General features: G+C 43.5%; 1 protein-coding gene across 4 annotated transcripts in view; it reads right to left on the bottom strand.

Moving 5' to 3' along the window:
- PDE3A (phosphodiesterase 3A) overlaps positions 1–26,209 on the bottom strand; it is a 275,569-nt gene that overhangs the window by 86,275 nt on the left and 163,085 nt on the right. For all 4 annotated transcript variants that reach the window (XM_035127082.2, XM_035127086.2, XM_035127085.2 and 1 more), the window contains exon 2: positions 5,494–5,544. In XM_035127082.2, the coding sequence (XP_034982973.2) occupies positions 5,494–5,544 (51 nt within the window). The remainder of the gene's footprint in view (positions 1–5,493; positions 5,545–26,209) is intronic.

Genomic DNA, 26,209 nt, shown 5'->3' with positions numbered 1-26,209 from the left:
GAGATAGTGGGGTGGAGGGGGAAAAAATAACCCAGCAGCATTCGATGATGAATTACCTCATAGACGCATGAAGTAGGTAGACAACACCACCAGACACACTCAATCTGAAAATAGCTGTTGCTTAGGAACTGGAAGGGTAAATTGCAGCACCTCAGCTATATATAATTGAGAGCTTTTATATTTAATGTGAATTAAAACACACCGGACCTGTGTGCCTCCCTTCCTCTCTCTATATGAGCATCGACTCATGGAAGTCTGCAAAATGAAGGACTGCTTGTTCCCTGAAGACCAGGGGTTATGCCTCAACACCCACTCAACAAACCAACAGCACCAGAACTGTATCAGCAGCTAAATCCTGTCCATATGGCATCCTCAATAAACTGGCGTCTCTTTTCTATCTCTCACTTTCCTTTAAAGAAAAAAAAAAGCAATGCTTTCCCAGTCCCCCACAGAAGGGGAAACGACTTAGGGGTGGAGCATTACACAAAAGAACCAACGGAAAGGTGTACAGTTTTGCAGGAAGCACACCTCTACAGGTGAAGATCTGTGTGCCTGCAAGCAAAGTGTGCGATGCAAAGTTTTGGATTTCCAACAGAGGCGGCTTTGCTGGCCAGAAGTCATAAAGCCAATATCAGAGTGGCGCTGTACAAATCTTTGGTGCGACTGCATTTGGAATACTGGGTATAGTTGTGGTTGCCTCACCTTAAAAAGTAGAAAAGGGACATGAAGCAACCTCCCCCCGCTCAATAAGGAAAGGTTCCAGCATTTGGGACTTTTCAGTTTAGAGAAAAACTCAAGAGGTGATATGATAGAAGTTTAGAAAACGATGCATGGCACTGAGAAAGTGGATAAAGAAAGGATGTTACCCTTCTCTCGTAACACACTGGACCTCCAATGAAGTGGGGTGATTGGAAGATTCTGGGCAGAGAAAAGTTGTTCGGTTCATCTATGGAACAATTGACATTTGAGGTGGATGATGAAGTGGCTGTGCGATTGAGTCTTCAAGCTCAACCCACATTGATCATGCTGTTACGAAAGGGTGGAGCAGAGTTGTGAAGCGGGGAGTCGACAAAGCCAAAGAGGTCTAAACTGTTCTGCAGTAAACATTGGCCTATCCAAAGACACACAATATATCATCTGTGAAATGCCAACTGGGTCTTAAGATCTGGCCCTTAGGCTTCCCCATGATTAAAAACAACAACAACAACAACAACAACAACAACAACAACAACAACAACTGGCACAGAAGGCTGGTTAGATCAGTAGCAGCAGCAGAAGAACAGCTGTGGGTGCTTAATTTCCCAGAAATGGCCCCACCAATCCTTTGGCCTCATACAACCTCCTTCAGCCTCTGAGACTCAAATTGGGCCTTGAGTATGTACAGGCCTTCTACATATATAACACCGGGTGTCAACTGTGCTCTTTAGGGCTCTTGAAGACATAACCATACCTTTCTATCCTGTATAAGATGCATCTGCTCCTCAAAGTCCTGGCTGGTGCCCAACTTGCAAACCAAGCTTCAAGCAACACAAACCAAAGTCTCAGCTTGAGCTTAAGACCAGACTACCAGCATCTCAGCAAACTCCCCAGAAAGAGAGTAAGCTCTGTTTTTCCAATACAGTGGAACCTCGGTTTATGAACACCTCGGTTTATGAATTTTCGGTTTATGAACGCCGCGGACCCATCTGGAATGGATTAATTCACTTTCCATTACTTTCAATGGGAAAGTTCGCTTCAGTTTATGAACGCTTCAGTTTATGAACAGACTTCCGGAACCAATTGTGTTCGTAAACCGAGGTACCACTGTAATCGTTATCACAGTCAGCCCAGAGAGCCAGATCCTGACAGTGATGCGAAAGTTGATTTATGCCACCGGTCCTCACTTGAGCAGTCCTGATCCACATATGGGTAACAGCTAGGGATTGGCGAATCTGTCCATTTTTGTTTCTCTCTCTCTCTCTCTCTCTCTCTCTCTCTGTCAGTTCACATTAATTTGTGATTCCTCCCCCGTTTTTAAATCCACATGCAATTTCATCGGCATTTAAGTCCACGTTGATCTCAATACAAGCACATCTTTACATGCAATCATGCCCAACATACACATTTTTGCAGAGAAGTTTCCCCAATATAATTGTGAATATGCTATTTTCACAGACACATGCGTTTTAATGCATACTCTCCATTTTATATACTTTTCTGTACACATTACGTGACTGGAGAACTGCATAACAAAATTAAGAGAAGTGCGAATTTTGGAGAATGGCTTTGTTTTGGTTCCCTTGTTGTTTTCAAAAGTGCAAAATAGGTAGGTTGGGCTTTAAACACAAACTGGATGAGATTTTTCTTGCATCTCAAGTCACATCCCTACCTAAGGTGGATGAAGGGCACCCCACCCCATTGTTTTTTCCTTCAAAGAAGAGTCGAAGAAAGCCTAATAATAATAATAATAATAATTTAATTTATACCCCGCCCTTCCTGGTTCAGAAACCCGAGCTCAGGGCGGCTAACAACAAATTTAAAACACTTAATTGTAATACAACATAAAAGCAGCATAAAATGCAGTATAAAAGCATGAATAAAAATAAAATTCAAAGTTCAAAAATCAATTTGGGAGAAATTCATCCAATAAATGGAAACCCAAAGGATAAAGATGACATACATGCTAAAAGTGAGTCTCACATTCTGCTTTGGAGGTAAAGGTCCTGTATCTCAAAAAGCTGAAGACCACCGGTCTAATTTCATGGTAGATTAACCCAGCCTTGTGAAGTCCCAATTATTTCTCCTTGGGCACATCTTCAAGATTACTTGATCTTTAACTTAATACTCAAAATTATTTAATATAGGCGATACATCCTATGAAACATATTAACTCAAGAGACAAATTCCGCCCTTGTTTTGGTTTGAGGAAGAAGATTTCAACAGTACGACAATTCTGCAGTCCATGGTAAATCTCACAGCAGTCAGCATCATGGGGAAAAGTTCAGAAAATGGAAGAACACAACACTTCTCTCCTCTTCCTTTTCTCCCTTCCTGACTCTCCCATCAACACTTCTTTCCATTTTCCTCTGCTCTCCTCCTTGCAGGGATTCTCCTTCCATAAGTACTGGGGTTATTAAAAGAACCAAGTTCATTTGAATTTCACAAAACTGAGGAGTTTTTCACTAATCACCAAACAGACAAGCATAACACTAGTCTTTATAGTACTCTTTATTTTATATTATTTTATTTTAAAAACTAAACCTAGCAACTCTTCAATCACATAGTAGTTGGAGATGGACCACACTTTTTATATGCAGATGATTCAAATAAATATGGAATTGGCAACCTGATTGTGTGACAAATCCCCAAAATCTGTTGTGTTTCCATGGCAGCAAAGCCAAACAAATAAATACAAATAAAATAAACGCACACAGTATGCCGGCGTTATAATTCAGCTCAGTGTTGTAGCCGAAAATATGTTTATATTTCCTTGGGAATAAGTTTCCATTCTTCAGCTCCCATTCCTAGTGTCTGTCCTTTCAAAAACTAATCAAGGTATGCAGAAAACAAGGAGAAGCTGGTTCAACCATGGGGCAACATGTCCCGTTCCCACTCTCCCAGTGGCCAAAGTATAATAGATTTTCTCTCTCTCTCTCTCTCTCTCTCTCTCTCTCATCTTGTGCTAACCAGATGTCTCCAAGGTCTTGCACTGTTCTATATCCATTCTCTCTCCTTTCTCTATATACTGCTCTTTCACTTGACACTTGCCAATTCTCCACTGTAGGCTACCACCTCTTTCCCCTAAGAGCCCCTTACCCTACCGTAGTAACACCCTTTCATGTGACTTCTCACTCTTCCTTTGCTTTTACATTAAAATACTTTCTTAAAAACATACGTATCTTCTGGTCACGTGGAAAAACAAAGCAATTTCGGAAGACACCAATGGATACTATACAGTGGTACCTCTACTTACAAATTTAATGCATTCCGAAAGCACATTCGTAAGTAGAAAAAATTTGTAAGTTGAATCCCATAGGAATGCATTGGGAGAAAAAATCCGAAAGTAGAAAAAATCCTATCTAAACCGCATCCAAGATGGCGGACGGAGCTCCGTTCGTAAGTAGAAACATTCGTAAGTAGAGTTATTCATAAGTAGAGGTACCACTGTACAAGAAAATGGAATGTACTAATTTTTTAACAAACCTACTTATATGTATGTATATATTATGAGGGTGAATATGAATTAAAAAATAAGCAATAGCGCCTTGTATCCCATGGTAGTCCTACTCAGAGTAGACCCAGTGAAGTCAATAGACACAACTAACTTAAGATTCATTAATGTCAATGGGTCTACTCCGAGTACAGTGGTACCTCTACTTACGAATTTAATGCGTTCCGAACACACATTCGTAAATTGGAAAAAATTGTAGGTAGAAGTCGAAGCAACCCTATCTAAAAATTCGTAAGTGGAAAAAATCCTATCTAAACCGCATCCAAGATGGCGGACGGAGCTCCATTCGTAAGTAGAAACGTTCGTAAGTAGAGATATTCGTAAGTAGAGGAACCACTGTATAAGTTAGTTGGGCAGAACCCATTATCCATATCTGTCTGTATTATAGGATTAGCATCCCAGTCCTTTGGATGCTGATGCAATGGTCCCAGTGAGTTCAGCAGGACTTAGTTCCAAGTAAGCATTTTTAGGTTTACAGCCTTACAGCACAATCCCAACCATGTATATTCAGTAGCAATCCCATTGAATTCAATGGTGCTGACTCCCAGGAAGGCTGGGCTAGGGTTGCACAGCACGAACATATGCTGTTCAGATGTCACCAAGAAGTCAACAGCCTTAAACATTTGAAACATCCGTGATGACACTTCGTTATTGATTAATTTAAAGTGTGTGGTTCTAGCTCCTCAGAACACACACACTTACACAGTATTTCCTATATAAATTAGAGGGATACATGCAAAAACCCGCCATCGAAAGGCTTAAAGATGGCAACGTTTAAAAAGCTTTGAAATTATTGCATTTAAATAAATTAAAACTGGTAATTTGACACCATGCATATACCTTTGAGGAGAAGTCTAACCAGCTGACTGGCCAATAGTTAGGTAGATAATTCATTCCTGTATCCTTTCTTATACACATTGGGAAAATGATAGTCATTTTCCATGCAGAAAGCATTGGTCTGTGTTGTTTATGGTAGCAAATAAACATCCAGTCAGGATAGGTTTCCACCATTCTATATATTCCTTGTAGAGCTCAAGTGGAACTATATATTCTGCAGGAGCTTTATCTGATTTCAGGAAGGAAATAAGGACCAATATCTCATTACAGGTCGCCATTCAGATAGGTTTGAGAAATCCCTACACACCGCTGGTACGTTTGATTGCCCAGATTGCCCACCAAATATATTGGAGAAATATTTAACCCAACGTAGACTCACATTCCCAAGCAACCACATTCCCAACCCTCCTTTACACCAGCTGTAGAAAAACCTTGCAAAAACTCACCTGAGATCCTCTGGGTCCTCGTTTGTGATCCCAATCAGAATGTCCCATGATCTGCAGAAACATAAAAGAGAGATTATCATTAATATGATCACAGAATCTTAGAGTTGGAAAGGACAGCGAGGGTCATTTAGTCCAACCCCCTACAATACAGGAATCGTTCACTCAATGTAAGGCTCAAACTGACAACCCTGAGAATTAATAAGAGTCCCCTGCTCAACAAACCTACCGAGGTATTAGGAGCTCTAGAAGAATAATAAAAAGAGAGATATCTGCCTCAAGGAGCTTGCAATTTTTGGTAAAGGGGATTTGAAAATATTTTATGGTGAAATAAAAGGGACTGATGAACTTTCCTTATGCCTGCTAATAGTAAAAAAAATGCATGTTACAGTATCAATGTTTATGTTTTATTATTTTGTTCTAAGCCAGATTGAACATTTTATATAAAGGGGGTTATAAAAAAAATTCTAAAACCACTCAAATGCCACCTAACATTTTTTAAAAAAAGAGTAAAGCAGTTTACAATACACACTCATTAAAATCAACACTATTATGAATAAATATGGCAGAATCCATAAAATCAATACAGTAAACAATGAATAAAAATGTCAAAATCCATCGCTGAGTAAAAAGCAGCAAGTCAATGTAACAGGCCCAAAAGATCTCATTATGTAATATGGTGCTGTGCTGTGCTGTGCTTCTGGTGCTTGTATAATTTCTGAAGGGAGGTGGTTTTCGAAGAGTGGGCACCGCAACAGAAAAGACCCACCCCCCAACCACAGCCACTATCAAAAATAATATCAGAAGCAGCTCACCAGCCACGATGCCCACTTCTCAGCAGGTGGACTGTGACTGCTTACCTCGAAATAGGGAGGGAGGAAAATTCTGCATGGTGCAAACTCAATCCAGTACTGCCTTGGCTCTATGCTGAACTCTCCGCCCCCTCACCTCTCCCAGAAAGCAACAGAGACCCACCTGCCTGAAAAATAGCATGTCTGGGGAGCCGCTTCGGATAAATAATTATTAAAGTCAATTACTCAAGTTTTTTCTCTTTTTTTCTTTCAAAAACCGCCTTTACAAATGGCGTTTTGGTATGTAGAAACACAGAATTCTCGTACAGGTAAGCTTCTTGCAAAATACCAAATGAAAATATAAAACGAAACAAGGCGCAGGAGGTTTAACCACCAATGCAGCACTTCTGGTCCACAAACTTGTGTCCAGAAGTTACGAAGGAACTGCGCTGGCACCAAACACATTTCAAATTCCTACTTTGACAATGAACCCACAAGCAAACTCCTTATGTAAAGCTTCCAACTGTGTGATCTGAGTCTACCTTGTCAACGCTGCATGTTTAACATTGCCACAATCTGTCCGAGAGGCATTTTTGCCTTAATGCAGAGATTTCGCAAATTGGAAGACCATTCTTCTTTGACATTTTGTGAAGGTTGCAATCAAGAGACTCCCAGATGAAGTCATTCCAATCATGCATCATCTTAAGAAATGGCTTAATGCTGCCCGTCCAACTCTCAAAGGAGACACAAGGGGTTCAACCTAAGGACTGTTTTGTAGATTGTCATAAGCAAACATTACACAGACGCAGCAAAAGCCCTTTGTGGTCGCCATCCATACAAGCACACTGAGATTTCTGCATATGAAAATCAACACAACTACCAACAAGGCTTCCCCACACTTTTTGTTAGCTATCCAAAAGACGTATTAACTGAGAAAATCACTCTGGATGGACATCAAATGGTTACATTTTCTCTAATATGCATCTCTCTGTGTTATTTTCATTAATCTGTGTATTTTTAAAGCACACGTATTAAAGTACAGTCTTATTCAACATCTTTATCAATGACTTGGACGATGGGCTTGAGGGCATCCTGAGCCAAGTTTGCAGGTGACACCAAATTGGGAGGGGTGGCTAATACCCCAGAGGACAGGATCACACTTCAAAATGACATTAACAGATTAGACAACTGGTCAAAGCAAACAAGATGAATTTTAACAGGGAGAAATGTAAAGTACTACACTTGGGCAAAAAAAATTAAAGGCACAAATACAGGATGGGTGACACCTGGCTTGAGAGCAGTACATGTGAAAAGGATCTAGGAGTCTTGGTAGACCACAAACTTGACATGAGTCAGCAGTGTGATGCAGCAGCTAAAAAAGCCAATGCAATTCTGGGCTGCATCAATAGGAGTATAGCATCTAGATCAAGGGAAGTAAGAGTACCACTGTATTCTGCTCTGGTCAGACCTCACCTCCAGTTCTGGGCACCACAGTTCAAGAAGGATACTGACAAGCTGGAACGTGTCCAGAAGAGGGCAACCAAAATGGTCAAAGGCCTGGAAACAATGCCTTATGAGGAACGGCTTAGGGAGCTGGGTATGTTTAGCCTGGAGAAGAGACGGTCAAAGGCCTGGAAACGATGCCTTATGAGGAACGGCTTAGGGAGCTGGGTATGTTTAGCCTGGAGAAGAGAAGGTCAAAGGCCTGGAAACGATGCCTTATGAGGAACGGCTTAGGGAGCTGGGTATGTTTAGCCTGGAGAAGAGAAGGTTAAGGGGTGATATGATAGCCATGTTCAAATATATAAAAGGATGTCATATAGAAGAGGGTGAAAGGTTGTTTTCTGCTGTTCCAGAGAAGCGGACACAGAGCAATGGAGTCAAGCTACAAGAAAGAAGATTCCACCTAAACATTAGGAAGAACTTCCTGACAGTAAGAGCTGTTCGACAGTGGGATTTGCTGCCAAGGAGTGTGGTGGATGGAGTCTCCATCATTTGAGGTCTTTAAGCGGAGGCTTGACAACCATCTGTCAGGAATGCTTTGATGGTGTTCCCTGCTTGGCAGGGGGTTGGACTGGATGGCCCTTGTGGTCTCTTCCAACTCTATGATTCTATGATTAAGAAAGACCTTCGGTTGAGGATCCCAGAGTTCCTCTGCTAGTCACTGCAGACAATGCTGAGCTGAATGGGACAACAAAATAGCTTAAGGGGCTTAGTGCATTTGGAAACGAAAAGCTTGACACGTTTGCTTCGGAACTGGAATATTTTGGAGTCCAGAGACTTCATCACATTTTTGTGAATAAGATACAAAAGCCGCACCCACAGATTCCTTCTCACATTACAGGGAAAAGTCCACTGTCGTGCATTCCACTAACAACATATGCACTTACATTTTTTATTTATTATTTCTTAATACATATATTGCTAGATGCCCACATACCTTCTAAGCGGCTAAACACTAAACAAACTCTGGTACCCATTTCCCAGAGATAGAGATCTCTTTTAATAATCGAATTTGGTTTCTCACTAATCCCTTATGAGAGGAGAATTCCTGTACTCTTTGTTCTTGCAAAAGAACAAGTCCCCCCCCCCGCCTTTGTTTTGTCCCAAGACCATCTCCCTCCGCTCTCACAACATCACTCTAAAGTTTGTTTCCTGAATTTGGAACACATTTCCCAACCCAGAAAAAAATAAACTTTAAAAGCCCATTGAGAACAATACTGCGGCTGCTGACGCCAGCAATAAACTTGGCAGAGAGTCTCTTGCTCAAAACCATCATAATAACTCATAGTAGCAAACTACAGCACCCATGTGTCTTCCATTTCTCTCTCCCTCTCCCCCCCCCCCAACCCCGAAGCATGTCTTTTGTGCAATCTGGCATGGTCATTGCCTTTTGTGGCTGCAAAGCAAACAGTGCAAAACACTGGGGGTTAGCCACACCCTAAGAATATAATCTGTTATCGCCATTCACCAAATTAACACAGTAGTGCAAACCCAAAGGCATGAGAGGGAGTTCCGGAAACCAACGTATATTTTGTTGAAGTGAGGGTAGCAAAAATGCAGCAAAAAAGCTCAAATCGTGTGTGTGTGTGTGTGTGACTGATACCCTTCTTTCGAAATTTAACCCATGTCCAGACTTTAACACTGAAAAACTTTACTTGCAGAAACTTATAGTTATAACTCAATTAAAGCCTAATAATTACAGTCACATGCTTCTCCAAGCATGGGTTTTTAGTCTCGTCTTCGAACTTTCAAGCAACTATGTTTTCCTCTCTTTCCAGAGCTCAGCACTCAGCCTTCTGTATCACAGTTAGGCCATGCCTTCTCCTATGAGAGATTTCCACTTTTCCTTTCTCCTGCAACTTGGCTCTCTTTCTTTCAAGCAGAGAAGAAGCACCCAAACACTCTATTCAACTTAGCAGTATTCACAGTGGATTCTAAAACACAGCCATCTTGCTGCACATAGAATGGAGTCTCTTCTTCACCAAATACCTCCCGTGTGACCCTTCAAATGTGCAGGAGCTCACTCAGTAAAGTCTTCTTTAAGCAATCTGTCTACTGCAACTGATATTGGTTCACTAAGTCCTTGGCTCTTTCCCTTAAAATGTTCAGCCAGAAGGTATATTCATGGCAGATGTGATAGGGTTTGCACCCTAGGGAGCTAGTCAACTGGCTGTCAATTGGTTAATGTATTATTGCTATTATTATTTGATCAAATTATGTCAGGATGCAGTTTGCTTTACTTTTATTTAAATGTTATTTATTTACTAGTTACCTAAAAGGTCTCCTAACGTAAACTAAAATTTTAAAAAGAAAGTTCATTAGTTTAAAATTCATTAGGCTACCTTTATGTGTAAAACACACCAGATGCAGCATATACAAACACTGTGTAACTTTATTCATTTTCATGCATTGTGGAATTCAAAGTGTGTGAATTCTGATGCATCTCACCTCCTGAACTAATGTGAAAATTGGAACAAACACTAGAATCTGGGAGTTAAGTTCCACTGAATTCAATGGGACTTACGTCTGAGTAGATATGCGTAGGATTGAGCGGTTACTGACCCATTAACACTTCCTGAATGTTTTGGTGCAATTATTGCCTTTAAAAGGTGTTGCTGGTTTTTAAGTGTTTATTTGGAGATAAAACATGTATAGGTTATGCATTTTAGGATAAAATAGATTTTGGAATACATATTCAAATACAGCGTCTGTGCTACTGGGTTTTCTATATATATATATATATATATATATATATATATATATATATATATATATACACATTCATATGTGAAACTGACATGGTCCAGTTTGTCCAAACCCTACTGAATTTTTGTGCTCAACAGGGAAACCTAATAATTGAGGCATGAATGCTGAAGCAAGCTGAATGTTAAAAATGCTACATGATCGACCCAGATTAATAACAATAGCATCAAGTTGTAGTTGAAGATGAAGAACAATGTATATCGCGGGGGGAAGAATCCCCCTCCATCAGGAGAGTTGATTTATTTAAGAATCTGGGATACAGCTGCAACGTATAAGCTAACTTTCTACGCCAAATCAAGAGAAATTATAATGTATGAAAGCAAATTTGTTGATTGATGGGTGATTTCTGTTTCCATGTGGAATGAGGAATTTGGTGATGATGTGAGACCATATTCATCGTTTTCTTTAGTCTAATAAGATGAGATCAAATCCATGTTCCCGCCCCTTGGTTTAATGATTTTTTACTCTTCTGGTTTTTGTGTGTATTATCTTAAGTGTTCAATTAAAAGAAAAGCAAAAACAAAAATTAGGAACAAAGATCAGGCACATGAGAAAAGGCTCTGGTTGGGTCCAGCAGTTCATGAGAAACAGCATAAACAAGAAATGCAAGCATTTGTATGCTTCATGGTGAAGAAATTGTCTCCAGCTCCGAACTGTGATCTTGGTTCCAAAGAAAGTCAAGGGATGAGATCATATTTGGTGCTGGAAGAGACGGGAACAGGGAGGGGAGAGGGGAGAGGAAGAGAAGACTACATATTTTAGGACTTTTCTCATGGCAGCATATGACCTTTTTTATCCTATTTCCAAGACGTAAACTGTGTTTGACTTCAGTAGGAATCCGAGTTCCTGTGCGCGGGGGTGAGAGACACCAGGAAACATTTGGAGGAAGGCATGAGCTGTCGGCAGTAAACTGTTTGAAGGAGATGTGCTACACTGATTGCTCAACCCATTGCTGGCAAACAAAGAACAAAAAAACCCACCATGCGCACACACTGAACTATGCATGCTTCAAATATTCTGGTTGATCTACAGAGCACTAACAGAGTCTAGTGCAACCTGTCAAGCTTCTCTATCCTAGGATGTATCTTTAATCCCAGTTTTCTGTATGACACCTACTTTTCATCCTTCATTCCCCCCAGTTTGGTACCCCCAATTTCTTCTTATCTCCATTCCTCCAGCTTTCTGTTTTACCTGAGATGCCCAGAGGGCTGCATTCGGGCCCCAGGCATGATGTAATAATAACAAACAAGCAACTAAATATAATTAATTGAGGAGGGATGAAAGGCATATTAATTCTTACTAAGCTCAAGTGTATCAAAAGGGTGTGTGTGTGTGTGTGTGTGTGTGTGTGTGTGTGTGTGTGTGTGGTGTGTGTGTAATCATAAGAGGCTAAAAGATGACATTTCCAGATGTTGCAGTTGGGCATTGCTAAGTGTTTATTGAGCTTCAAATGTGAGCAGAGACGCCCCCACTCAACATAATTTTTATTCATGATGTGTAAAGCTTATGAAGTGACAAGGTATTCAGCACCAATGAGAAATATTCATTTGTGGCACTTGTGACAGCAAGAGTGAGGGAAAACACTGTGGGAAAACTGTGGCACTTTGGTCCCATTCCTGCATTTGAGAAAGTTAGCCAAGCAAACCCCACTAGTCTTAGAGGTGCCCTAAAGTCCCATCATAATCATCATCATCATATATTTATTTATACCCCGCCCATCTGGCAGAGTTTCCCCAGCCCCTCAGGGTGGCTCCCAACAGATTAAAAACAGAATAAAACATCAAATATTAAAAACTTCCCTAAAGAATCTAGACCAAAACAATTCTTCATCCCCACAGGCATGCTGTCTCCGAGGTGGAACAAAGCCTAGTGCAGAACTCTTAGATCAGTATTGTAGGACTGTGTGGATGGCAAAATGCCACAACGAAGTCTCTTCGCTGCCCATCGCAGGTTGTTGTTATTTTCAATTCAATGAAAAGAAGACTTCGTATTTTCTTTCATTCATCAGAATTCATCCATTAGACTTCAGAACGTGAGAACACGCCTTTTCTGTAGCGGCTTCCCGTCTGTAGAATGCTCTCCCCAAAGAGGCTCACCTGGCACAATCATTACATGTCTTTAGGTGCCAGGTGAAAATACTCCTCTTTAATGAGGCCTTCGGCCATTAGACATTCTAAGGCCTGTAAAATGATGTATTATGATGTATTATGCTTTTATTATTATGCTGTGTAAATTATGTCCCTAATGTTGTACACTGCCCCGGAATCTTTGGATAAAGGGTGGTATATAAATTGAAATAACAATCATCATCATCATCATCATCAGAGCCCATTTAGTCCAGCATCCTGTTCTCACAAGGACCAGCAAGATGCCTGTGGGAAACTCTCAAGCAGGACTGAGTGCAAGAGCACTCTCCTCTCCTGACATTCAAAAGCATTCCTGCTTCCGACTGTAGAGGCAGGGCAGAGCATTCTGTGTCCAGGACAGCTGTCTACCAGCTCCATCTGGTACGCAGGTTGAGACCCTACCTGCCCACAGACTTTCTTGCCAGACTGGTGCATGCTCTGGTTATCTCCTGCTTGGACTACTGCAATGCGCTCTACGTGGGGCTACGTTTGAAGATGACCCGGAAACTGCAAGTACAGTGGTACCTCTACTTACGAATAACTCTACTTACGAATGTTTCTACTTACGAATGGAGCTCCATCCGCCATCTTGGATGCGGTTTAGATAGGATTTTTTCTACTTACGAATTTTTAGATAGGGTTGCTTCTACTTACAGATTTTTTCTCCCAATGCATTCCTATGGGATTCGACTTACAAATTTTTCAACTTACAAATGTGTGTTCGGAACGCATTAAATTCGTAAGTAGAGGTACCACTGTAATCCAGAATGTGGCAGCTAGACTGGTGACTGGGAGTGGCCGTCGAGGCCACGTAACACCAGTCCTGAAAGACCTACATTGGCTCCCAGTACGTTTCCGAGCACAATTCAAAGTGTTGGTGCTGACCTTTAAAGCCCTAAATGGCCTCGGCCCAGTATACCTGAAGGAGCGTCTCTCCACCCCCATCGTTCAGCCTGGACACTGAGGTCCAGCTCTGAGGGGCCTTCTGGTGGTTCCCTCCCTGCGAGAAGTGAGGTTGCAGGCAACCAGGCAGAGGGTCTTCTCAGCAGTGGCGCCCGCCCTGTGGAACGCCCTTCCATCAGATGTCAAGGAAATAAACAACTACCTGACGTTTAGAAGACATCTGAAGGCAGCCCTGTTTAGGGAAGTTTTTAATGACTGATGTTTTAATGTATTTTTAATCTTTTGTTGGACGCCTCCCAAAGTGGCTGGGGAAACACAGCCAGATGGGTGGGGTATAAATAATATAATATCACCATCATCATCATCACCATTGTGACTGGTAGCCATCGATAGCCTTGTCCTCCATGATAATCCTCTTGTTAAACCATCCAAGTTGATGGCCATCACTATGGCTGCAAGTTCCGTGGTTTGACTACGTCCCCTGTGATGCGAGACTTTCTTTTATCTGTCCTGATCAAAGGAGTTGCCCATCATCAGTTAGCACCTGGACAGCATCCAAAGCAGGTACGCAGCTCACCTGGTCACACTATGGTGAGAAACACTGCATTTCTATTTAAAACATGGCAATTATTTCTAAATATGCATTTGCACATATAAAATAGCCTATTCACAGTTTATGCAAACATGTGCCCTCTGTTTCGTGGTTTATTTCCAGGTTTGCAGCCACCCTAGACTTGCAGTCTTCGGAGTCATCGGGGTCTCAGGCAGATAATGCTCGTTTCCCATCATCTCCTACCTGCGATTTAACTGGAGATGCCAGGTATCAAACTTGAGAACTCCTGCACCGCAAAGCATGCGTTATGCTACTGAGCTACAGCTTGTCATTCGCTATTTCCCAGCCTGAATGGAGGAACCGTCCTGCTACAAGCCCTAACGTTTAACGGCTGCCTGCTAGCTCGCTTTAAACCCTCAATGTCAAATCTCACAGCACATTCAGTTCAAACATGCCCTCGGGGGTATTCCCTGCTAAGTACTTGCTATTTTGGTCCACTCACTTTCAAGTTCAACCAGCAAATACTGCATCACTCTTGGGGACGGGCTCGCCTCTCCTCCATTCAATCTCAATCAAAACGACCAAACTAATTAGCACTCTGCACAGAAAAGCATCTGGCAGCGTGTAGCATTGACCAGAGCAAAAGTGCATCCTCTGAAACACAGCTCATCAAATCGGTCCCGTGATTTGCCTCTAGTGTGACACATCACTTCTTCGTTTTCTCGAGCAGAGAAGCCCAGCCTCCCAACTCTATGGGCTAAGCAAAAGCTCTGTGACTCAGAGGGATTTCTGATTGTGCTGAGCCTGTACATTAGGGGTGAAGAAACTCATGCCCGGGGAGCAAAAATGCTTCTTGCTTGTCTGGATGGAGAACAGAGTGTGTATGTGTGTGTGTGTGTCTGTGTGGAAACTAGCCTACTGCACCAAGGTAAATTGCACTGGTTGCTGTGTTCACTTTTGTCTCTGGCCCCTTCCTCCACTGGCACGCGGCCCCCGGAAAGCTGTCCAGAAGAGAACACAGCTCTTTGGCTAAAAACGTTGTAGGAGATCTTCCCTCCAAATTCCCAGCTGCACGTTGGCTTCCAGACTCTGGAATAAGAGCATGTGCATGTTATGTCCAATCTGCTCAACAAAATTATTGGGAGGCCATGCGTGCGGAGATCGGAGCTACACAAGCTGGAATTTGTGCACGCAGGCACACATTTCAGTGTAAGGTCAAAGCGGGGCCGGCCCTCCCATTAGGCAGAAGGTGAGGAAAGGTGGCTTTCACAGGTGACGCATGTCAGGGTGTGGGAAGCAGAAGTGAGCAGCATTTGAAACTCAGATATACAAGTTAGATGCCAAATGGCTACTTAAATCAGGGTTACAGTTGCCCAAACGGAATGCCATTTTGCCATTTTGGGGCGAGACGGCTGTCACATTTTTCAAGATGACCTTTTGGTTCCTCTAAATTCATTCTGATAGTCCAGATAAAATATAACTGATTGAATTCTACAGGATGTGTTGCCCAGGCATGCACCTCTAGATGGTGGAGATGTCAGGCGCCATCCTGGTGCCCGGGCATCTTCACTTGGTTGCAAAATGCCCCTGGGTGCCCCTGGTGAATTTTGAATGCTGGCAGCGAGGTGTTTGAAAACAGAGATGTGTGTGCCACACAAAAGCCTGCCCTGCAACTCCTAAGCTGGCCTGTTGTACACAGGTCTGGTGCTCTTCCATCCCCACTGCAACTGCCTGGGTGGTCAGATCCTGTATGTGGAAGGGAGAAGATAGTAAGACCGTGTCCTCCTTCCAGGCAGCCAACTGCCTTGAGGCAGCTCTCTGACGGTCCTCATGGAGTCTGGGAGGTAGGACAGGCGTACAAAAGGGGAGGAATTGCACTCTCAACTCCCACAATGCATAGGCTGGATGCATGCAAAATTGTGTGTCATCTGCAGTGACTAAAATGTGTGTCATCTGCAAGGATAATAATCATTTGCTGCACAAATCTCTCTCTAACCAACAGAAGAAGAAAAAGATATGCTTGCTTCCTATAAGGACTCGTGCTCGTTCTTATCGAGAACAGATTCAAAACAGCTATTTTTGCTTCCTGAGGGGAGCAGATTGAAAGAACTGTGCCCTGTTGTAGTAGGCAGAAATATATCTGGGATGGGGAAGCTGAGGTCCTCCAGGTGTTGCTGTATTTCCAACACCTATCATCACCATCCCTAGCTAGCAGGTCAGGGATGGTGGAAACTGAAGTTCAAAAACAGCTGGAGACCAAAGTTTGGGAAACTCTGGTCTAGAGGAAGCTGTCTTATGTTAGGGCTGGGTGACTTCATTTGCAAATTATTTTTCATTTTCAAAGTGCTTATGAAAACTCATCATTCTATTGCCAATATGTATGTTTTTAATGCAATGTTGTCTAATGTCATGTTTTAAAGCAATTTTATTTAATATGCATCTTTGTATGTTATTTCCATTAATGTATTTTTTTAATACTCTACACCAGTAGATGCATTTTTGTACTCACTAGTTGGCTGTATAATCTGGAGAATTGCGATTTCCAAAAGATGGCTTTGCATCCAAACAAAGGCTTACCCAATGCCTAACCTCACAAAGTGTTGACAATTGCTACAACGTAGGCGTAAAACAAATGGCGGGTGCTAATTTGCCAAGTGGAAAAAAAATCCTACCCAGCCCCAACAATAAGGCAGCCGACATTTGTCCATAGCAAAGTTGTTTCATAGACACACCTCTCGCCGGCACTGATTGGTCATTGGGGCCACCCATGGGCAGGTCCCCCCCCCAGTGCCGGTGACGCAACCCGAACAGTGATGTGGAGGGTGCCAATCCCCGGGCCCTGCCAGATCACTGCAGGGGCCTGGATGCCTGGCCGCAATGCCGCCCACCTGGAAAAGGTGAACACACTCTGTCGCTAGTCTCCACAATGACATTTCAACCTGGTTGAGTGTTCCAGAAAGAAACGGAGCAAGGAGGTACTGATACCAAATGGAAAGTGTGGACAGGAGATCAAATGCCAGGAACGCCCAACTCCAGCAGAATCTTCCCACTTGCTCATTTCCACATCAGCAAACTACCCTGACAATCTACCAAGTGAGGTGTCCGCCGGGACACAATTCACACCAAGCTGTTTCTCTTCCAAGAACATTTGTTACCACCACGTGGATTCCAGCTCAGCTGAACCCCACAGCTCCTTCGATATCAAGAGGAAAATGTCAGGAGGGCAAATACTAGATATGCACCCAGGGAATCAACAAATCAACACCCTCCCCACTCCCTTCCTAGAATTAAGATGAAGTAGGCAAGTGAAGACTGCTGTCAAACAAATTAACAACAGACCACAGGCTTGTAGCCAACGATCCGCGCTGGAAACCAACATGCGATTTGCCACCTCTGCAATTTTTGGTCATGACACCTCATGATACCTTGCTCTAGCTTTCTGCACTACCCTCCCTCCTATTTATTCACTTAGGTAATATGTACACTGCTCCAAACCTCCTCCGCCTTGCAGGACATCTTCAGAGAAGTAAAGGCTCAAGAGCAAACCCTACACAAATCCAGAGGGGATTTGACCTAAGACGGTTGGATGGCACCTTGTACGCCTCCTTCTGGCAACTCCTGCAGCCAATCTATTGCCAAACCTTTGACACCTGGAAGATTGTTATTGTTGTCTTAGCTAGCTGATAGTACGCTTGTTCAGACACTATACCGAACACAGATGCAAGTGCTTGTGTGAAAGTGTGTGCACTTGTTGGTTTGCACAATTATTGTGTTCAGAGGTGCAAAGAATGTACACTCGTTGAATGTTACTATGAATAACTGTGTACAGCTCAATGAGTGGTGTATCAACTTTGTACACTCTCTGAATGCTATTTGTGGACACCCCTTTATTAACCTTGTTATCCATAAAATCAGGCATTTCCCCCTAATAATGGCACATTAAGAAAACATCTCAGGCTTTATCACAAGGAGGCTTCAAAGAAATGGCCACTGTCTCCCCCAAAGAGAAATTGGAATCTCAAGAACTTTCTGCTGTCCATACAGAACATGGAAACAGGTGGATCAGTGGAATGGGGACACAGCTGTCTTCTGGCACCACAAATCGGAGATGGGGAGGGAAGAGGACTAACTCTGGGGGACTAGAAGTGCAGAATACTCTGATACGACTGCAACCAAAACACCTAGAATGGTCCTACTTGAGTGCTTCCAGACACAGGGCCATAGGAAGATGCCTTCTACTGAGACAGACCACTGGTCTACTTAGCTCAGTACTGCCAGCAGTTCTCCAGGGTTTCAGGTATGGGGCATGCATTCCCAGTCTTTCCTGGAGATTCCACTTTTTGCATGCACAGCAGATGCTCTACCTCTGAGCTACAGCCCTTCCCATGATGGGTTTTTATTCCGGGATGCTGCCTGCAGGTTTCTGCAGCATCCACATAAAAATACGCTGCAACGTTTTGTTGCCGGCTCAATCTCCCTCCCCCTCCCTCTCTCTCTGTGTGTGAAAGACAGTGCACACACATCAACATGCAAAAACATGTTCCTTAGTATTTCTGAATCTGGCGGCAGCAAATTCCCAAAAACTTCCACCAACATTTCCACTTCCCATTTTTTAAAACTGCACAGTGGTCACACCAGTAAGCAGAAATGCCTGGGTAGACCGCTCCGTTTTGCTTCCTGAAGCACTACTGTTCTGCAGTGGCGCCCAAACAGAGGGCAGCCTCTTAATGCAAACAGGATGCCTTTGGGATGGCGAGAGCGGAAGGGGAGTGAAATTCAACAGGGCTGCCTTCAGTGCACCCACATCCAAGATAAATATTGAAAGTTTCCCTTCCTCCCAGATGTCAGGCATTCAGATGTCCCACCACTCTTGTTACCCAATTAGAAGGTTTAATTAAGGAGACATATTTTCAGTCAACCCAGAAGTTCCACCCAAACCCTAAAGTGGGGATTATAAAAGAGTTCAATCAACTCTGGCTACGCAATTATTGGCTGCAGCTTGCAGCTTTCAGCCCTGAACCATTAAAACGCCACTGGAAAGGTTACTAATAGAGGGGTTATTATAACCACTTCGGTCAAAAGAACTTGATTCTCTCAAAATTCAGAACCCAAACCCTGTGGAAGTAAGAGTGCGCATCCACAGTCACGCACATCACATATTATTTCAGTTTTCATTTCCCTCCCTGCACCAGGACTGCTCTTAGGACATAGGTAGCCAATGTGGTGCCATTCAGATGTTGCTGGACTACAATTCTCATCACTCATGACCATGGGGTAAGCTGGCTGTGGCTGATGGGAGTTGTAGTCAAACATCGAATCAGGCAAAAGGTCTGTTTAGCTTAGCATTGTCCATACCAGAGGTGGGCAATCTTTTTGTTTTGTTTTTCTGTTAAGAGTTGTATCTCCTTAAGGTAACCCATTAAGCAGGTTGCATGCCATTGCTGCGCGGAGCCAAAGTCATGGATGGGTGGAGTCAGAACCAACAATGGCAGGAGTCAAATACAAAAGTGTTCTGGATTAGCTAATTTGGAATAAAGGGTGCCTTGATTCAATTTGCACCAGGTCTACTGCCTCAAGATTAGTGCTCGCAAACGTGAAGCTCAACTCAGAAATGAGCCCAGCTGCATTTGAGAAGGTTACCCTTAAATAAGTATATAGATGATTGTGGGGGGGGGGGGTACAACTACTAGTACAACTATTTTTCAACTGGTGGCTCTAAGCTTCTTCCGCCCCATCACCCATGCCCAGGTAAATCCACCAGGATCTCCTGAGTTGGTGGGTCGCCACCAGAGAGCACTAGCAGAGGGGTTGTGTAATACAACTAAATTGTAGAGCGGGAGCCACCTTTGGTGATCACAGCTGGACTTTTTACTTAACGGTTAACTTACTAACAACATGACCGTTTAGCAAGTCTTCTGCCTTTACCTCCCTGCAATGAGAATTAATTAATTAAACTCACCAGGCACTTGCTACCTAAAAGATCTCCCAGCGAATTACATTTAAAAGCATAAATGCATTACACCATAGGGAGGGAAATAATGCAAAACAATAATATTTTCATTGAACACCTACAATTCATTCATATATGAATTTAGCAAGCCTTCCACACCTGATGAGAAATCTTTGGAATCAAGAGTGGGGTGAAGTTGACCTCAACCTTTGGTAGATGATTCGAAGGTCCCACCTCCTACCTACTTCCAGTAGCATCAGACCTGCTCCCACAGAGGATGCAATTAATGCAATCACATGGGTGGGGCTGGTGACCTTGGTTCCTTCCCTACAGTTAGGTCTGCCTCTCTTCTAGCTGAGCATAGCTTCCCCTGAGTGGGGAAGACCCTTGTGATTAGGCATTCCCATTACACTCCAACGCACCCTGCAAAGAAGGATCGCAATCCATAGAAATGTCAGGATAATGTCTGCAGGAGGCTGGCTCAACCAGTAGTTATCTACCTCCAGTGGAAAGTTACCAATGTTGCTATTTATAAGTTGGATTTATTAATGATTTTTTTAAAAAAAAAGTTTAAAGCATCTTCAGGGAGAGAAGCTTCACACACACACTCTTTAGGTCAGAAAGAACTAACAGAAGCATTGTGCTGGGGCAGGTGGGCTAGTAAAATCCGTTTGTGGGCAAACACTTAGCCGCATTCACCCTACACAACCTTCCCGTGTGATTTTCCATAGCAAAACCACTGGCCTCAATGCACGCTAAGACACTCCGTAAACGTACAGTCTGGTTCACCAAACCACCGGGGCTCTGGAGCATTTTGTTCCCAGCCTAGCAGAAGGACTTGCACAATGGCTTCTTTCGTCATGAGGCGACTTTTGCATCTGTCTCACGGGCAGGGAGGGGCCCCATGTGCGGAAACCCGGCGGACGAGACGCTCGGCATTAGCACAAGCAGAGGTTATGCATTGTAAAAGAAGGCTTAACAAAACTGAACCGGCCGTTCTATTTCTCTCCCACACCCATCCCAGCAACGTGTCCCAAGAAACATCCACTACGGACAACCAGCTCACGGCTACAGCAGCACAGCCTAATTTAATAAGAGACTATAAAAATGTTTTTTGCAAATGTGTATTTCTGGATCTTCTGGCTGAATGGCAAATCTAGACATAGGCAAATCTGTCCATTTCTCAGTTTCTCATTTCTTCTAAACTTCAGTTCAGTTCTCCACATCAGGTTGCTTTATTTCACTTTATTTTATTTGAAGTCCTGAAAATTCATTGGCATTTTGGTGTGAATCTTTCATAATCCGGACATTTTGGGAAAGCACTTTCCCCAAATATAATGCACTTCCCCCTAACATATGTATTTTATGTATCAGCCTGACGAAGATTCCTGGCTTCTCTCCCAATCATCTCCAAAATTCCTCCCCGGCAGGCCACCACCTCCTGGAAGTAACCTCCCCACCGTGTGCATATCAAAAAGTAGAGCTAGTGTCAGAAGTAGGAACAGAGAAGAGGTGGGGTTCTCCTCCTTTTCTGCAGAACAGAGCACCAGGACTTAAAGAGTGGTGGCCAGATCCTAAGGTCAAAACATACCAAGTAACTTATACTGAACTAGACCTTGGTTCACTGAGCTCAGTACTGTCTACACCGCAGCTATGCAGGCTTTAAGACACAAAGTCTTTTCCCAGAGATCCCAGGGATTAAACCTGGGACCTTCTGCATGCAAAGCTGATGTTCTGCCCTTCCCCAAGTTCTTATGTAGCAGGAGAAGAGGTTTTAAAAAAAACCCTTTGTCTTCCCTAGTGCTGCTACGGAAAGAAAGAGAAGGTGGGTTGGTGAGTAAGGACTCTTTTTTATCCTTCGGCATCAAGCCAAGAAGTCGGTGCACTGAAGATTTTCTGGGAATGGCTGCAAAGAGGTGTACTTAGGTACATCACTGGGGGGCGGAGAGGAACTTCCCTATATTGATCCTGGCCACAATGGGCCAAGCCTGCTCCTGCTTGCAAAGCGCCATCCTGAGTTTTTCTGCCTGGGGTGGGTGGGAAGGAACGTTGAGAGCTGGCGTTTATAGATGCAGATAAGCCACTAGAATATTGTGACAAATGGGCAAACTTTCCCGAAAGCAAGATTCTGTGCCCAGAAAGCCAGATGCCACGATCTGAGTACAATATTCAAAACAAGTCAATTTGCATATATTTGTTTTTGTTTTTGTGGGCTGAATTTATGTCGCTTCCAATAGTGCTGGGACAGGCCCTCACACCGTGCTCCCTGTCTACTTGGACACACCTCTTGACCTCCAAGGTTCCTCCAGGTATCACCACACACTTTCCAATTTGTCTGGGCAGCCTTAAGATGTTGACCCAGAAGCCAAGATCCACCCAATAACAACCTATAAGCTTCTAATCACAAAACTCTGAAACACACACACACAACCCTGACTATTGTTTCTGAATTTTTGTAGATCAGGGGTGCAGGATTTTCGACACACTTGCCCTGTGGATTGCTCTCCTGTCAATCACGCGATGGCACAAGTGCACACAAATCAATCCACAACTCAAAGGCGTTTTGCAAGGGAATTGCAATCACAGAAGCACCGGCAACGAGGACTTTGCAGGGGCCACTGAACAGCTGATTGCTGGCCACTACACACCTTCCCTTTGGCCCGTTGCCACACACACAATATTATATGTTGTCTGTCCGCACACTTGACATCACAGATGATGTCCGGTGTAGGGCAGGTGGTTGTGACTTGGCCCCGTGGGCCAAATGGGAAGTTCTAGCTATGCTTGCAGAACTGGCGTTTGGCCATCAGCGATGTAGACCCAGCCTGTGACAAAAGGGGTCATCTTTCCAAACTGCAAAAAAAGCATTCATGTTTTCTCTGTCCCCTCCCCGCCCGCCCCCCTCAACTTGAACACATGCGGCAAACTGTGGCTCGAGTTATGTAAGTTAATGTGTGAAGGATCTTGGATTTTCTACCTTGGGCATGGGGCTCTTTGGCCTTCTGCTTCCTTCCAGCATGATGATTCCAACCATCTGTGCTGTGGGCACATGGCGCAGCAGAACAGAAGCGCTCAGTGGGAGGGTGCAACAAACGTGTGTATTTTTAACACTGGGTGGCAAGCATCTAGTACAAGGCTATGTCGATGTCAGGGTGCTAGAGAGGCACAGGAGGAAAATAGTAAGACTCGTCGAGGTGTGGCATTGGGTAAGGAGCTGAGACTCCAGAAAAAAATCAGCTTCCGTTCCAATAAAGTTACTAGGGCTAGGATGAGCTCCCCCCCCCCCTTCTCCAAAATACCCCGTCTGGTGAAAACGGGAGACAATTCTCCAATTCTTTCTGGGGAAAGGGCTTTCTCTGAAACTCCAGGGTGGGAAGCTGCCCTGTATTGAGTCAGATCATTGCCCCACCTAACTCTAGCAACGCCGACACTGACTGGCAGTGGTTTTCCAGGGTTCCAGGCAGGGGGAAAATCCCAACCCTACCTGAAAAATCTGCCAGATACTCTGTCATTGAGAACCTTCAGGCTGCTCACATCACTATGACACACCTACATTCCACTCGCCACACTTCCTGGCAATGAAGCAAGACGTAGCGTCGTTCTCAAGGCATATCTGGAGGAGAGGTTAGTTGAAAACTGCAAAGAAGGCCTTGCACCATGAGGTTATTTTTTGGGGGAGGGCAGTTTTAAGGGGGGGGGCACCGAAGAACTCTCTTTCTAATATTATTATGGTTACAGGTAGGTAGCCGTGTTGGTCTGGGTCGAAGTAAAATAAAAAAATTCCTTCAGTAGCACCTTAAAGACCAACTAAGTTTTTATTTTGGTATGAGCTTTCGTGTGCATGCCAAAATATTATTTATATCCCACCTTTCCTCCAAGGAGCTCAAGGTGTCATATGTGGTTCCCACTTCCTCATTTTGTGCTCCCAACCATCCTGTGAGGTAGGTTAGAGGTAGGTCACCAAGCGGGCTTCATGGCTGAGTGGGGATTTGAACCCTCTTCTTCGAGGTCCCTCTTCTTCCGTGTCCAGGTTAAGAAAGTGGAAATTCGCTCTCAAAATCTCCCCACTTGAACTACGTTGGTTGGGGTGTTTTGTTTTGTTTTTGGTGGGGAGTGCCGCATACCCTCCCAACAAATGGTAAAAGAGAAGCTCTTGACAGAGTTTCAAAAGGAAACTGCACGTGTTATCCAAAAGAAGTGTCTCAATAAGATCTGAGTGAGTTGTGGCCTTCATTATATCTCCCAAACTGAAGCTACTATGTAAAATAGTAAACACTGCAGGATGATGTTAACTTTAACCCATCATTTCATGGTATCTAATATGAGCTGAACGGGTGCGAAATTGTGCAAGTTTGTATATGGGTATCTGGATAGAAAGATAGCTATTAAGGAAAATGAGCTTATACGGCAGTAAAAGGAATTCTCGGAGTCCTTGTAGAACCAATAAAAGTTATACAGCTTAAAAAATCTGCCTGGTTAATCTGTAAACCAGACGTCAAATTATTCATTTTAATACAATGATCTCAGGCCTGCAATTGTACTTTAGATTCGCAAGGATGTTGAAAAGGACAAACAAATAGCATTCACCACAATCAAAAGGCAAAATTAAGTGGTCACTAAAAATAACAGCAACTCCTCTCTCCCTCTCCCTCTCTTTCTCAGTCTCTTAACAGGACAAATTATCTCGACTGCCCTTTGAGAAGACAAAAAGCAGGACCCACATTACAGGGCCAGGGAGCAATTGTACCACATCCAGAAAGCTATCTGGCATGAAGATATGCGCTGCCGTAATTGTACAGATTGGGATGGAAACAGCCCCAGGCTATGGCAATCCTACATTTACAAGGATGGAGTGCAAATAGGCAACCAGAGACCATACTGTAGAATGCAGATGTTGCATGGTTTGGGGGTCACAGGTGGGTTAGGGGTCATGCGGCATCTTCTTGAACACCATCCACCCCATGCTAACCGCAAGGGCCAGAATCCTGTGACCAGTGTAGGCATCTGGTTTACTTACTTACTTACTTACTTACTTACTTACTTACACACACACACACACACACACAGTGATAGTCTGTGAGCACAAAATGCAGCAGAATATTTAGTGGAGGGGGAAAATGGAGTCATCTGGCTGAGTTTGTGGCTGGCTTGATGGCAGCAACCCTGAGAGGAGCACTCCGCACTGCATGTTTTGCAGTGCACATCTTCAACTTGAAAATAAACCAAGATACTCGTTTAAAGACAAATCTGCTAAATTTCCACTTTCTGAAACAGTATGCAGACCGAAACACAGCCATTCGTCAAAACCCGCACTTCTCTGAATTTTGCGTTCCAGCTCTTCAACCAAGTACCATGTTTAAAAAAAAAAAACCACACATCAACTAGGGCAAACTGTGTGTAAAACTAACCGATGTGAAATTTGCATTGTTTTAAGGAAAGCTGCTGAGCAAAAAATGTATTAGGCAAAAGTACATACAAAATTAAGCATTTCTTATGTAATATTGATGAATATTCACGAGGAATTCTTTTGTGGGGGAGGGGAATCCACAGATAAGGGAATGAATTTGAGATGGGGGGGGATGCGAAGCTAAGAATGAGAAGCTAAGCTCCTACTTAGGTACGTTGATCAAAGTGCCGCAGCTTCCCTGCTCAGAAGCTGACAGCTGACACAGCGTGACCAATAAGAGTTCCGCCTGCTATTTAACACCTCAAACTCTGGCTCAGGTCTTCAGTTCCTGCGATTTGTGGTGTGGGTGAAAACCAGGCTGCTCAGACAAGCCATACGTGCCTAGTGCTTGTTTTACCTTCAGATACATCACAATCCAAAGACACTCTTCCACCTTCTTCTTTCTTCTCTCTCTTTTGCGAGTCCTGCCTTGGAAGCAAGCATCTGGTTAGCAGATGCTTTGCGTGCCAACTATACATAAAGTAGCAAGGGGAAAGATTTTATTTTCATGGGCTGCTCTTAATTCAGTCAGGCTCGCAGCTGCAGCGTCACAGTCCTCACACATAACATGGGGAAATTCCCAATATTCGACATGGCCTAGCCGCTGGGGTACACACAACGGCACTGGGACCAGCCGTGGTGTTTGTGGCAACAAAGCCTTTGGCACTGGTTGGCCAACGTCAT

Source organism: Zootoca vivipara, chromosome 10, assembly GCF_963506605.1.
Source record: "Zootoca vivipara chromosome 10, rZooViv1.1, whole genome shotgun sequence".
Lineage (NCBI taxonomy): Eukaryota > Metazoa > Chordata > Lepidosauria > Squamata > Lacertidae > Zootoca > Zootoca vivipara.
The sequence above is the reverse complement of the archived record's forward strand: the minus strand, read 5'-3'. Positions and strand labels throughout refer to the sequence as shown.